A 10,338-nucleotide genomic window follows, 5' to 3' on the forward strand; every position below is an offset into this window, starting at 1 on the left:
GAATGAGAGAAGAAGAAGAAGTGTACCCTACGAGGTTTGAACACGAGACACTGTCTATTACGCTCCGAGAGCGAGTACAGATGTAAACGCGAATGTCTCTCGCGCGCTCTCTCCGAAAGTGAAAGATAAACGGGAAAGATGAGAAGGCAGGTTCACACCCTGACCATACTTCTTCCTAACTCTGTCCTGAAGAATGCTTCTCTTCGGTGCCACATCTGTCACTTCTCTCTGTAACTATTCACTAGACGCTTTCCGGTGTATCTCACTCTTTCTCTCACACACATACACACTGATTTACATATACACACACACACACACTCGCTCGCCCGCTCCGCTCACGGATTATTACCGATTTGCTAACGACGATGCCGCAAGGGAAGCAGGTTTTTTACCGCTTATGTCGTTACACGCTAACTCCACTTTTTTTCAGGCACCTTTACCTTCCCGACGTATCTTTCGTTACGTTCCACATATCACAATCCATGTGTACGTCGCACCAGACTCATCACACCGCTTGCTTCTAGTTCGAAGTGATTCTTTTTATTTTTTGTTTCTCTCTCTCTTTCTCTCTCTCTCTCTCTCTCTCTCTCTCTCTCTCTCTCTCTCTCTCTTGTTTTCGTAGTGTCCTTCGTACGAAGTTGTGATTGTTAGCCGACTAAGAATTCCTGGTCGTTATAGCAATTGGCGTCACTTCCTCCTTAGGTCGTAGGGTAATAATCGCTGGACACTCAAAGAGTCTTACGTCTCGCCAGAGAGCTAACCGAATTCACAGAGTAGAACTTGCCTTTTTTCACTTTTGTTTTTGTTTCTTCAATTGTTTTTTCTTTTTTTTTTTTTTTTATCTTGCTCCACTTGTAGCACCTTTAGGCTACCTTACTGTACATAACGTCAGAGCGAAAATAAATATGCGTTACTTAGTGTAAAGAGTCGTTCGAGAAGTCGTATACACGGTGTATAGTGTGTGTACTTTGTGCAAGTGAGTCACGATTAGTGAGCAATGCGATAAAAGCCCGGCTATTATCGGACGTTATCGCATCAAACGTTGCGGCGCGACGCGATATTGCGAAATTATTATTATCGAGGAAAAAAACGAAAAGAATATACCGGTATCTGTGTCATGTAATAGGTAAGTTATCCGTGACGGAAAGAGTATCCATTCTCTTCTTCCCTTTTCTTTCTTTTTCTTTTTTTTGTTTTTTTTTTTGTTTGCTTTACCTACTCGAGACACTACCGTGACGACATAAAGTGCTGCCTGAAATCTCACTTTGTGACAACAGCGTTATCTCTCCTCTACCTCACGCAAATGAAACAAACCACACTGATAAGTCGAGGACGCTAAGTGTATTTCGTGTGAATCGTCGTGTATTTCCGTGAAAAATCCTCCGCACGCACGAGAGAGAATCTGTAAATATGTATTATTATTCCATGTGTGTGAAATTGACGATTTTTCAGCACGGACATGTTTTCGTATTTCAATTGCGGCTGCCGAAGTTCGCCGTTAACTTGTAACAAACGTTCACACGTGCCGCTTTGCGTGCCAATAATAATTCTGTATTCAGCCGTGCATCTCGAGAGCGAATAATCGTCTCAAGCGAGCAGACAGTGGCCGGACTATGCAATCACCTTGTCCGAAGGTGCCCGATTCTGGTCGTCATTAACGTGCGTTCTTTTGAATTCTAGGATTCATGGCAGCCATTAGGAAGAAGTTGGTTATTGTGGGTGACGGTGCTTGCGGTAAAACATGTCTACTCATAGTGTTCAGCAAAGACCAGTTCCCTGAAGTGTACGTACCGACAGTATTCGAGAATTATGTCGCGGACATCGAGGTGGATGGCAAACAAGTACGTATTCTCGCAGATCTCACTCGATTTTCTCCGTTTTGATCCCATTAACGAACGGACGACTCTCGTCATCTTTCTCGAAACAGGTGGAGCTGGCTCTTTGGGACACAGCTGGACAAGAAGATTACGATAGGCTGCGCCCGTTGTCGTATCCAGACACGGATGTCATCCTAATGTGCTTCTCCATCGATAGTCCCGATTCCTTGGAGAACATTCCCGAGAAGTGGACACCAGAGGTGAAGCACTTCTGCCCGAACGTGCCGATCATCCTTGTGGGAAACAAGAAAGACCTGCGCAATGATCCCACTACCATCAAGGAGCTCAGCAAAATGAAGCAGGAGCCGGTCAAGCCGGAGGAGGGAAGGGCCATGGCTGAGAAAATCAACGCTTTCGCCTACCTTGAGTGTTCTGCCAAGAGCAAGGAAGGTGTGAGGGAAGTCTTCGAAACGGCAACCCGAGCTGCATTACAAGTACGTAATTTCCAAGTAGTTGATCATAACGATAGTAAAAGGCTAAGAGATACACTAGTCTCATTGATTAAGAGCTCAAAAATAACTTTAAGAGAAATATTTAAAGAATATTTGAAGATACATATTTCTGCTTCAACAGTGTATTATTGTATCGTGTTGCATATTAAATCACTCTGAGGTATCCTAAAAATAGCAATTTCTAAAAATACTCGTTGAATTCATTTACTGCACACGGAAGGATTACAGTTTAATAATCCAGTATGTTTAATGATTCAACGATTCTTTAGATGGGCACACTAGTTATTGTACTAACATGTCTGTGTCGTGAAATCGTAGGTAAAGAAGAAGAAGAAGGGCAGATGTAGGCTTCTTTAAAGCGTAACGCCAAGTGAGCCCGATAATATGGGCGAAATTTATGGAATTGCGGAACTAGCTGCAGCGAAGCTAGTCGTAATGCCGGAGACACCCTGTGGAAACCATGATACACATATATGTACACATACACGTACACATACACACATCTTTAATTATTTTACATAATAAAACAAGTTTGCAACAACAAAAAGGAAAAAAAGAGAAGGTGCAACCACGTTACACACATAATACACATACAACACACGACACATACACACACTCACGCATACAAAACACACAAATGTAAGCAGTCGTCGACGACACAGAAGGACTTTCAGAAGCGCTGAAGTAAATTCAATACAAGTATACCTTATTATTATATACGAAAACCTGTAATGTATATTGTAATGACCACCTTGATTGTGTATTTTTTAACAGTAATGAATTGTGCTTCGAGTTTAAACGACTGTCAAGAACCTGTCATTTTATCTTATGTACTTGGCGTTGCGACGCCACCACGTCGCTCGACTTAAACGGAAACAAATGATTGTCATACCAACAACTATCTACATCTACGGTACACAATTATCTTTATCATGGTAGTGATTATTATTAGTATATCTCATTATTATTATTTTTTATTAATATTATAATTATTATATGCATTCTACAAGTCTCTTTGTTTTCTTTTCTTTTTAACGTAGCGGTTCTTTATTTTGGTAAATAAACAAAGTAAAACAAAAAAGAAAAATCCCGAGCGAGTTGAGAGAGGGAATACGTAGAGAAAGAAACGGTGAATGCAAGAAGCGCAGAGCGTGCAAGAGTCAAAGTGAGCAATACGGAGAAGTTACAAAAAAAAAGGAAGGATGTCGCGAAAGTATCTCGAGCCTTGCATCGCTAATTTCACTAAAAAAAAAAGTCGTCGCCGTTATTGCCTCTCGAGAGAGCGAGAAAATGTGGCATTTGTTACATTATAAACGTGAATGGATTAAACTAACAGACCGCCCTGATGTTTAAGATACCACAATTAGAGACTAAATGTATTATTATATTTTATTATTATTACTATATCTTAGAGTTATATTGTGTATTGCGATGACACTAACATAACGGATTGTAACAGCGGCTGCATTATATTCGTGTATTTCGCGGAACGCGTTCCTCATGTCTAACCGAGCCGACGTGGGGTTTGCGCTTTTTTATACACGCATACATCATCGATATCTTGAGAGCATGTGTAGTTACTCTGTTGAAAAGTCGAAGATTATCGTTCGTGCGTCGTGATATCGTCGCAACCACGTCGACGAGTTTTTACGTGTGTATGTCACAATTGTCCAGCATTCGGAGAAGTCGCTTCGCGAAAATTTCTCACACCGACTTTGTAGCGACCGTATCGTTTTGTCTCGCCATTCTTCTCGTCCGCTTCGCTTGTGTTGTTCTACGCGCCGTGGTGAGACACGAAAATGAGGAGAAACAAAAGAAAAAGATATGTCACTCGTTCCCTTGTCGTGAACGGAAATGATGTCGCAACAGCGTTGAATCGACGACCGCGATCTTCTCCCGGCCGTCGATTCAACGAACCGCCGTGGATTGTGTTTATCAAGATCATCTACTTCTCCCCCTTTAATTTAACGTCAAATAATTTCTCCCTTCCGAGAAAGAGGCGCGACGATGTGTGAATAGATCGAAAAGCCGGTGGAAGCAAATTGTTCTCGCGCCGATATGAAATCAGCACGTTTGCGATGTGCACGATTTATTCGCGTTATTTGCCGACTTGTTTCTCGAACGTGTTAGAGCGATATAGCGAAAATAACGACAGCCCTGTGACACGCAGTGCGCTTTTACGGAACTTTTCGGAGCCGTACATGAGAACGATATACGTAAAAGAAAGAACAGGAGAGCGTTTACGCGACGACTTAAGATACTTCTGCCATGAGCGAACGCACGCACGATGATGATGGGATCTGTAGGGAAGCGTGAAAGAGGGAAGAACGGAGAAGGTGTATTAAAGCGATCGAGAACGAGCCTTGTATAATGAGCGCTTCATTTGGGAAATGCGCGCTTTCGGATCCACGCCTCCGCTTCTCCATGCAAGTCGCGCGCGCGCGTCTGCTGCGAAGCTCGAAAGTGTTCTTTTTATATAATGAGTTTCGTGGATATACCGTTATATATATATATATATATATAAATATATATATACATACTTATATACATACATAATTGTATCAATCACGCACCCGAGACTATTGTATATACGTATTTTATAAAAAAAAATATATATATATGTATAATATATATAATGTATTTATATATATTATACACATATATATGTAAACTCTCTCTCTCTCTCTCTCTCTCTCTCTCTCTCTCTCTCTCTCTCTTTACAGCGTGTTCTCTTTATACGTAGTAGACAACACGCGATTTTTCGAGTGTGTACCGGGTTTTCTCTCTTTTTTCCTTTCTTTATTTTTAAAACACACGCTGGCTTTTCTCTACTTCCATGGCGTAAACAGAGAGCAATAATTAAGAGTAACGAGCGCGGGCCTGATCGATAGTCTCACGAGCGGATGTCCGGGTCCGACGAGCCACAGATTTCGATAAATATGTATTTAATATCAGCGATGCATATATATATATATATACATATATGAAAAAGAGGAAAGTCGAGTTTTTACTTCTCCGAGAACTGAGCACTGAGGATAATACGCGTGTACCTTATATGCGCACACACAAATACACGTACACAGAGACACGTAAATGAAGTATCTTTTCCTTGAAGGGCCCCGCGCGAAGCTCCGAGTTTGTCGATAACGCGTTTTTAATCGCCGTAAGCCAATCATTCTCTCCGTAAGTAGACGAGATATTTTTTGAGACTCGAATGTAATTGAATAACGATTTGTACCGCGAGTAAAGTAACCGGCGAGATACCGCGATGAATAAACCAGTTTTGTATGATCAGGAGAAGAAGGAGATCGTCGATCCTCTGTGACCTCCGAAATCTCTCTGTACCACTTTACATCCTTCTCTCTATTACTACTACTACTACTACTACTATTTCTATCACTACTACTACTATTACTACAACTACTACAACAACAACAACTACTACTACTTCTACTACTACTTAGCTTTTGTATGTAAGACTGTATGATTATCCTACAAACGCTATGATAACAGATTGTAACTAACAATAAACATTTCTTATGACGATGTAAGTCAATGAAGGTGCTGCTGCCGTCGCTGAATGACATCCATTGTACAGCGCGAACGTAGGAGTAGAAAATGGAATACTCTGTACGCATCCTGGACGAGAAGAGATTTTACAATCCAACGATTTCTAGATCCTTATGCGAAGTAGCATTCTTGTCATTCTTGAGCAACCTATGGCTTCTGGTATCTCTTTCACTTTGTGTGATACGACCACACGACTGTTTATCTTACATTTCACACGAATGGCAAGGTCGCCTCCACTTACATCTATTTGTGTCATTTATCACCAAGGAAGGGAGCACAGATCTTTCGAGACATTTTGTATAAAACAATTTATTTCGGTTGTTCTTTGTATAAACGAAAATTGATTCTTCCTAACTTAGATTAGTTCTGTAATATAATCGAAACACGCAATATTGGAATGGAGCTTACTTATCGGAGGATATAGGAAGCCACCGCGTAGCGCCTCCTCAAAATAGTAGATTTTTGCAGTTTGTCAAAACAACTGGAAAGCATGTCGCGGGCAAAATCTGAAATCAGTTCTGTTACGCTCGCACATCTCGCATTTTCGCCTCGCATTCTTATACAATTGTTACAAAGTGTACAATAATACATGTAGACAATCCCTATGTTAGAGGACACACTCCCGAATGTTCTCCACCCTCGCTTCGCCACTTATTGCAAACGTCTCGCGCGGCAACATTGTGTTATTTGCACTCTCAGTTAGCTAGTTCGTTCTCTGGTCATACGCGGTCCGCGCCCACGACGTTTGAGCCGTTCAGAGTTAGAGCGAAGTGAGTACACAGCGACCCAAATATCACTTCCAAGATCCAGCCTCAAGTGAATGGAAAAAATTTGCGCTTATAAGATTATCACGAGCCTACTTCATAACGTTTTTTTTTTTAATTTTGCCCGAAATATGAATTCAAGACTGTCGGACACCTTGTAGGCTCTTCGAGATTCGTGTTAAAAACACGATGTTACGTTTAAAGAAAATCTCACAAACTGTCGGCTCACGTTCGTTTCTGAACGCCTCGCTCGTTCCTCCACTGCGTTTGTGTGTTACATAAGGTAAACGTCGTGTAACGGATCGCTCAACTGTGATGTGTACGATCTTGAAATGTAACGGGAACGAACTTCGCGAACTTTCTCCCTCTCTCCTCTCTCTCTCTCTCTCTATCTATCTCCCTCGTGAATGACGTCACTTACAACTCATCGGTCCTGGGCTTAATCGGCTTGCCCTTGCGATCGTAGCCCTTGAGTTCATCAGTGGCGTGCTTAGCGACGTACTCGATGAGATCTTCGAGGCCGCGTTTGCCCTCATACTCAATCGGGCTATTCTTGGAGTCTTTGGGCGCCCAATAGAGAGTTGGGAAGCCGCGTACGTTATAAGGTGCCGGCACGTCGTTCACTGTGGCGTCGAACTTGACGATTTCCACGTCCTCGTCAGCCATCTTCTCGCCCAGCTGATCATACACCGGCGCGAGCTTCTTGCAGTGGGCACACCATGGCGCGTAGAACTCGATCAGCGTGTCTTTGCCGTTATTGTTGACCACGTCGTCGAAATTCTTGGCCACTGCGATCTTCACATTACCGGTGTTGCTATCCGGGATCGGCTCGGACTTGAGGTACGGCTCCAGCGTGCCGCTCTGCAGATCCTTCAGGAACGACTCGAACGAGTCGACGGAGAACTCCTCCTTGAGCAAGAACTTCTGGTTACTGGCGTCTCGCACCAGAACCACTGGTTTGTCGTTCTTCACGAATTCGATGCCGTATTCGTTCAGCTCGTGTTGGAAGTCATCCTTGGAAGATATGGCGAAATTGTATTCAGGGAAGTCCTTGGCGACCTTCATGATCCTGTTGCGCCAATAATTGGTGCTCTTGGCATTCTTCGCGTAGTCCACGCTGTAGTAGGCGACTACTAGTGGGTTTTTGAAATCGTCCTTGTTGTCGCGCGTACGAACGCCAGCTAAACCGAATCTGTAACAAAGTTTTACGTGACAATTATAAGAGGACAATTTCATACGCGTGCGGAATTCTTTCGACGGGGAAACGATACTCACTGATTCTTACTGATAAAGTCGTTGATGTCGCTGATGGAGTCGCCGCCGTCGTACACCACGTTGTTAGGCTCAAACTTGTTGTGCAGCTGCTTCGGTCGGTAAAGCACAATAGTGTTTCTGAAACAATAAGTACATTAATGCGAACGTTCCTACAATAGCTCATTCCCCTTCACGAGCTGCAAAGAAACATACTTGTGTCCCGCTGACTCCAACAGCTGTTTTGTCGAGGTGTGCGCGAATCTGACCTTCCCTCGGAGCTTCTTAGTAACCGTGAGATACGCCGCAGCCAACGGAGAATCGTCCTTTTCGAAGTAGCCCACCACACCGACATCATCTCCATCCAAGAAGGACTTGTAGGACTTCTCGTTAGTCAAGTCCTGAGATGCCGGTCCCACTTGAGACTGAAAGTCAAGTAAACGAAATGAAAATGAGATACAAAATATTCCAACATATGTAAAAACTTTCTAGATTAAGATCTAACATTATCTAAAATGAGATAAAAATGAGAAAATTGGAAGTAAACATAGTCTTTTTGGAAATTACTAAGCTGAGTATGATAATAAGCAATAGACTTTACCTTCATATATTTGGCGATGCCAGATGCTTCTCTGGGACCGTTGTAATCAGACCTCATTTCGGCACCTTCGAAAATCTTAAGTGTAGGGTAGCCACTGACACTATATTTGTTGCAGGTGTCCTTTCCAGCTGCTGTACAATCTATATTAGCCAGTGTGATTGGTGGTTCACTACCTAAGAGCAGCTCCGCTGCCTTGGAGTATTCTGGTTTCAAGCGTTTGCAATGTCCACACCTGATAATAAGATTGAAATCATATTAATGGTTGTGTAATAATAATCATATATTAAGATCCTGTTAATGTTTGTGCAATGATAATCACACACACACACACATATCACACAAGCTTGTTAATGAATTTATTTATGAGTTCTTATCTCAGAAGTGTATCCAGATGATAACTGTGAATAATTTAAGTTTCCCAAAGTTCAAATTCCTTGCAAATACATTGAAATTATACGATTCAAGAATATTTTTTCATACCTTTGCTTTATGGTAAATGAAAGATTCTTATCTCAAGATTAGCTGCATATTGTTACATTTTCTGTATTATGATTGAAATGAGCTTATTTCCAGCATCCAGAAGAGACAAATTAAACAAAGTATAGAGAGTGAAGCTTAAAAAAATGCAAAGATGAAATGAAAAAAAAAAAAACACAAAGAGACACGTCATGTGAATAGCTAAAGAGGTATGAAGAAAGCGAATGTTGTAATTTTCCTTATCAAATTCGCTCTTTCGCAAAAAGATAAAGCGTCAACGGCGTTCGTCCAACTCGAATTTATCTAAGGGGACATCAGAATTTTTAATACGTCATCAGGTCGAACGGAAGAAGGCTCCATGCCGGCATTCGGTGACGATTGCGGCTTCGCCGTATATGGGAGCGAATAAACATTTTTTTGTCCTATCAAGAGGAAGATACGAGCTCTAAGCAGCTGGCAACAGTGCGATATAATCGCACCCTTCGTAAAGATAAGGAACTTCTAGTAAATCAACGAAAATGTCCCGTTCTCTCTGCACTTTCTATACTCTTCCGTGACTCTCCTGACATTCTGTCTTTAATCAATTACTTCAGCTTGATAAAAGCTGAAGTATAAAAGCGTATAAAAGATGATATATTCAATAGACGCATTTAAAGGGCGCAAATAGAGTAACATAACGTAGCTATGACAGATGAGTTGGACGATTCCGACAGCCGCCTCTCTCTCTCTCTCTCTCTCTTTCTGTCTGCTGTTTGTCTCTCACCATGGTGCGTAAAACATGACGAGTGTGTTCTCGTGACGCGCGAGCTCGCTGTCGAAGGTCTCATCGGTGAGCTCCAGGACATATTTCTCGTCGGCGAGTACGCCGAGCAGAAGCAACGGCAGGATTGTCAGGCACTTTCGCAGCATCTTCGGTGGCGGCCAATCACTCACGAGTCGAACTACGGTCTATCTGGCACTGACCGTCGACAGTCGTCGCATACGTGGCCGTTCTACAGTATGCGGCGGTTACCGGTACACGGCGCGGCTCGCGAAGTGTTGTCGCACGCCGATTGGTCGGCCAGCTTCCCCACCTGTCCGCTCGCGTGCACACGGAGTGAGGAATTGGGCGCGTGCCGTCGCCGTTATCGTCGACGTTTGCTTGGACAACGAATAAAGTAAAGCCCGGAGTTTTTCCCATTAAATATGTATCTTTCGTATCTTTGCGATATGAATTAGTTTTTGAAGATCTTCTTTAACGCGTCTCGATATCTGGCGTATTAATTATTGAAATGTAGAGCCATTTATATATACTTTCCACGAGATATATACAAGATTTAAATATTTAATATCGAGATTATTAGTTA

At 42.4% G+C, this 10,338-nt stretch overlaps 2 protein-coding genes across 12 annotated transcripts in view; one reads left to right on the top strand and one right to left on the bottom strand.

Annotated features, from left to right (window-relative positions):
* The window catches only part of LOC116850346 (ras-like GTP-binding protein Rho1), an 11,158-nt gene extending 5,283 nt beyond the window's left edge, over positions 1-5,875 (top strand). For all 11 annotated transcript variants that reach the window (XM_032828596.1, XM_032828548.1, XM_032828587.1 and 8 more), the window contains 3 exons: positions 1,681-1,841; positions 1,928-2,311; positions 2,648-5,875. In XM_032828596.1, the coding sequence (XP_032684487.1) occupies positions 1,686-1,841; positions 1,928-2,311; positions 2,648-2,686 (579 nt within the window). In that variant the 5' untranslated portion in view covers positions 1,681-1,685 and the 3' untranslated portion in view covers positions 2,687-5,875. The remainder of the gene's footprint in view (positions 1-1,680; positions 1,842-1,927; positions 2,312-2,647) is intronic.
* Positions 5,876-6,192: 317 nt separating this feature from the next.
* Positions 6,193-10,009, bottom strand: LOC116850325 (protein disulfide-isomerase A3). Its single transcript, XM_032828472.1, has 5 exons — positions 9,756-10,009; positions 8,516-8,747; positions 8,131-8,339; positions 7,939-8,055; positions 6,193-7,855 (listed from the first exon to the last, which is right to left on the bottom strand). The coding sequence occupies exons 1-5, from the start codon at positions 9,899-9,901 to the stop codon at positions 7,081-7,083; spliced, it is 1,479 nt and encodes a 492-aa protein (XP_032684363.1). The 5' UTR covers positions 9,902-10,009; the 3' UTR covers positions 6,193-7,080.
* Positions 10,010-10,338: the final 329 nt, after the last annotated feature.

This window comes from Odontomachus brunneus, unplaced genomic scaffold (assembly GCF_010583005.1).
Source record: "Odontomachus brunneus isolate Ranch 3 - 2012 unplaced genomic scaffold, Obru_v1 Obru_scaffold_005, whole genome shotgun sequence".
In the NCBI taxonomy this organism is placed as follows: Eukaryota; Metazoa; Arthropoda; class Insecta; order Hymenoptera; family Formicidae; genus Odontomachus; species Odontomachus brunneus.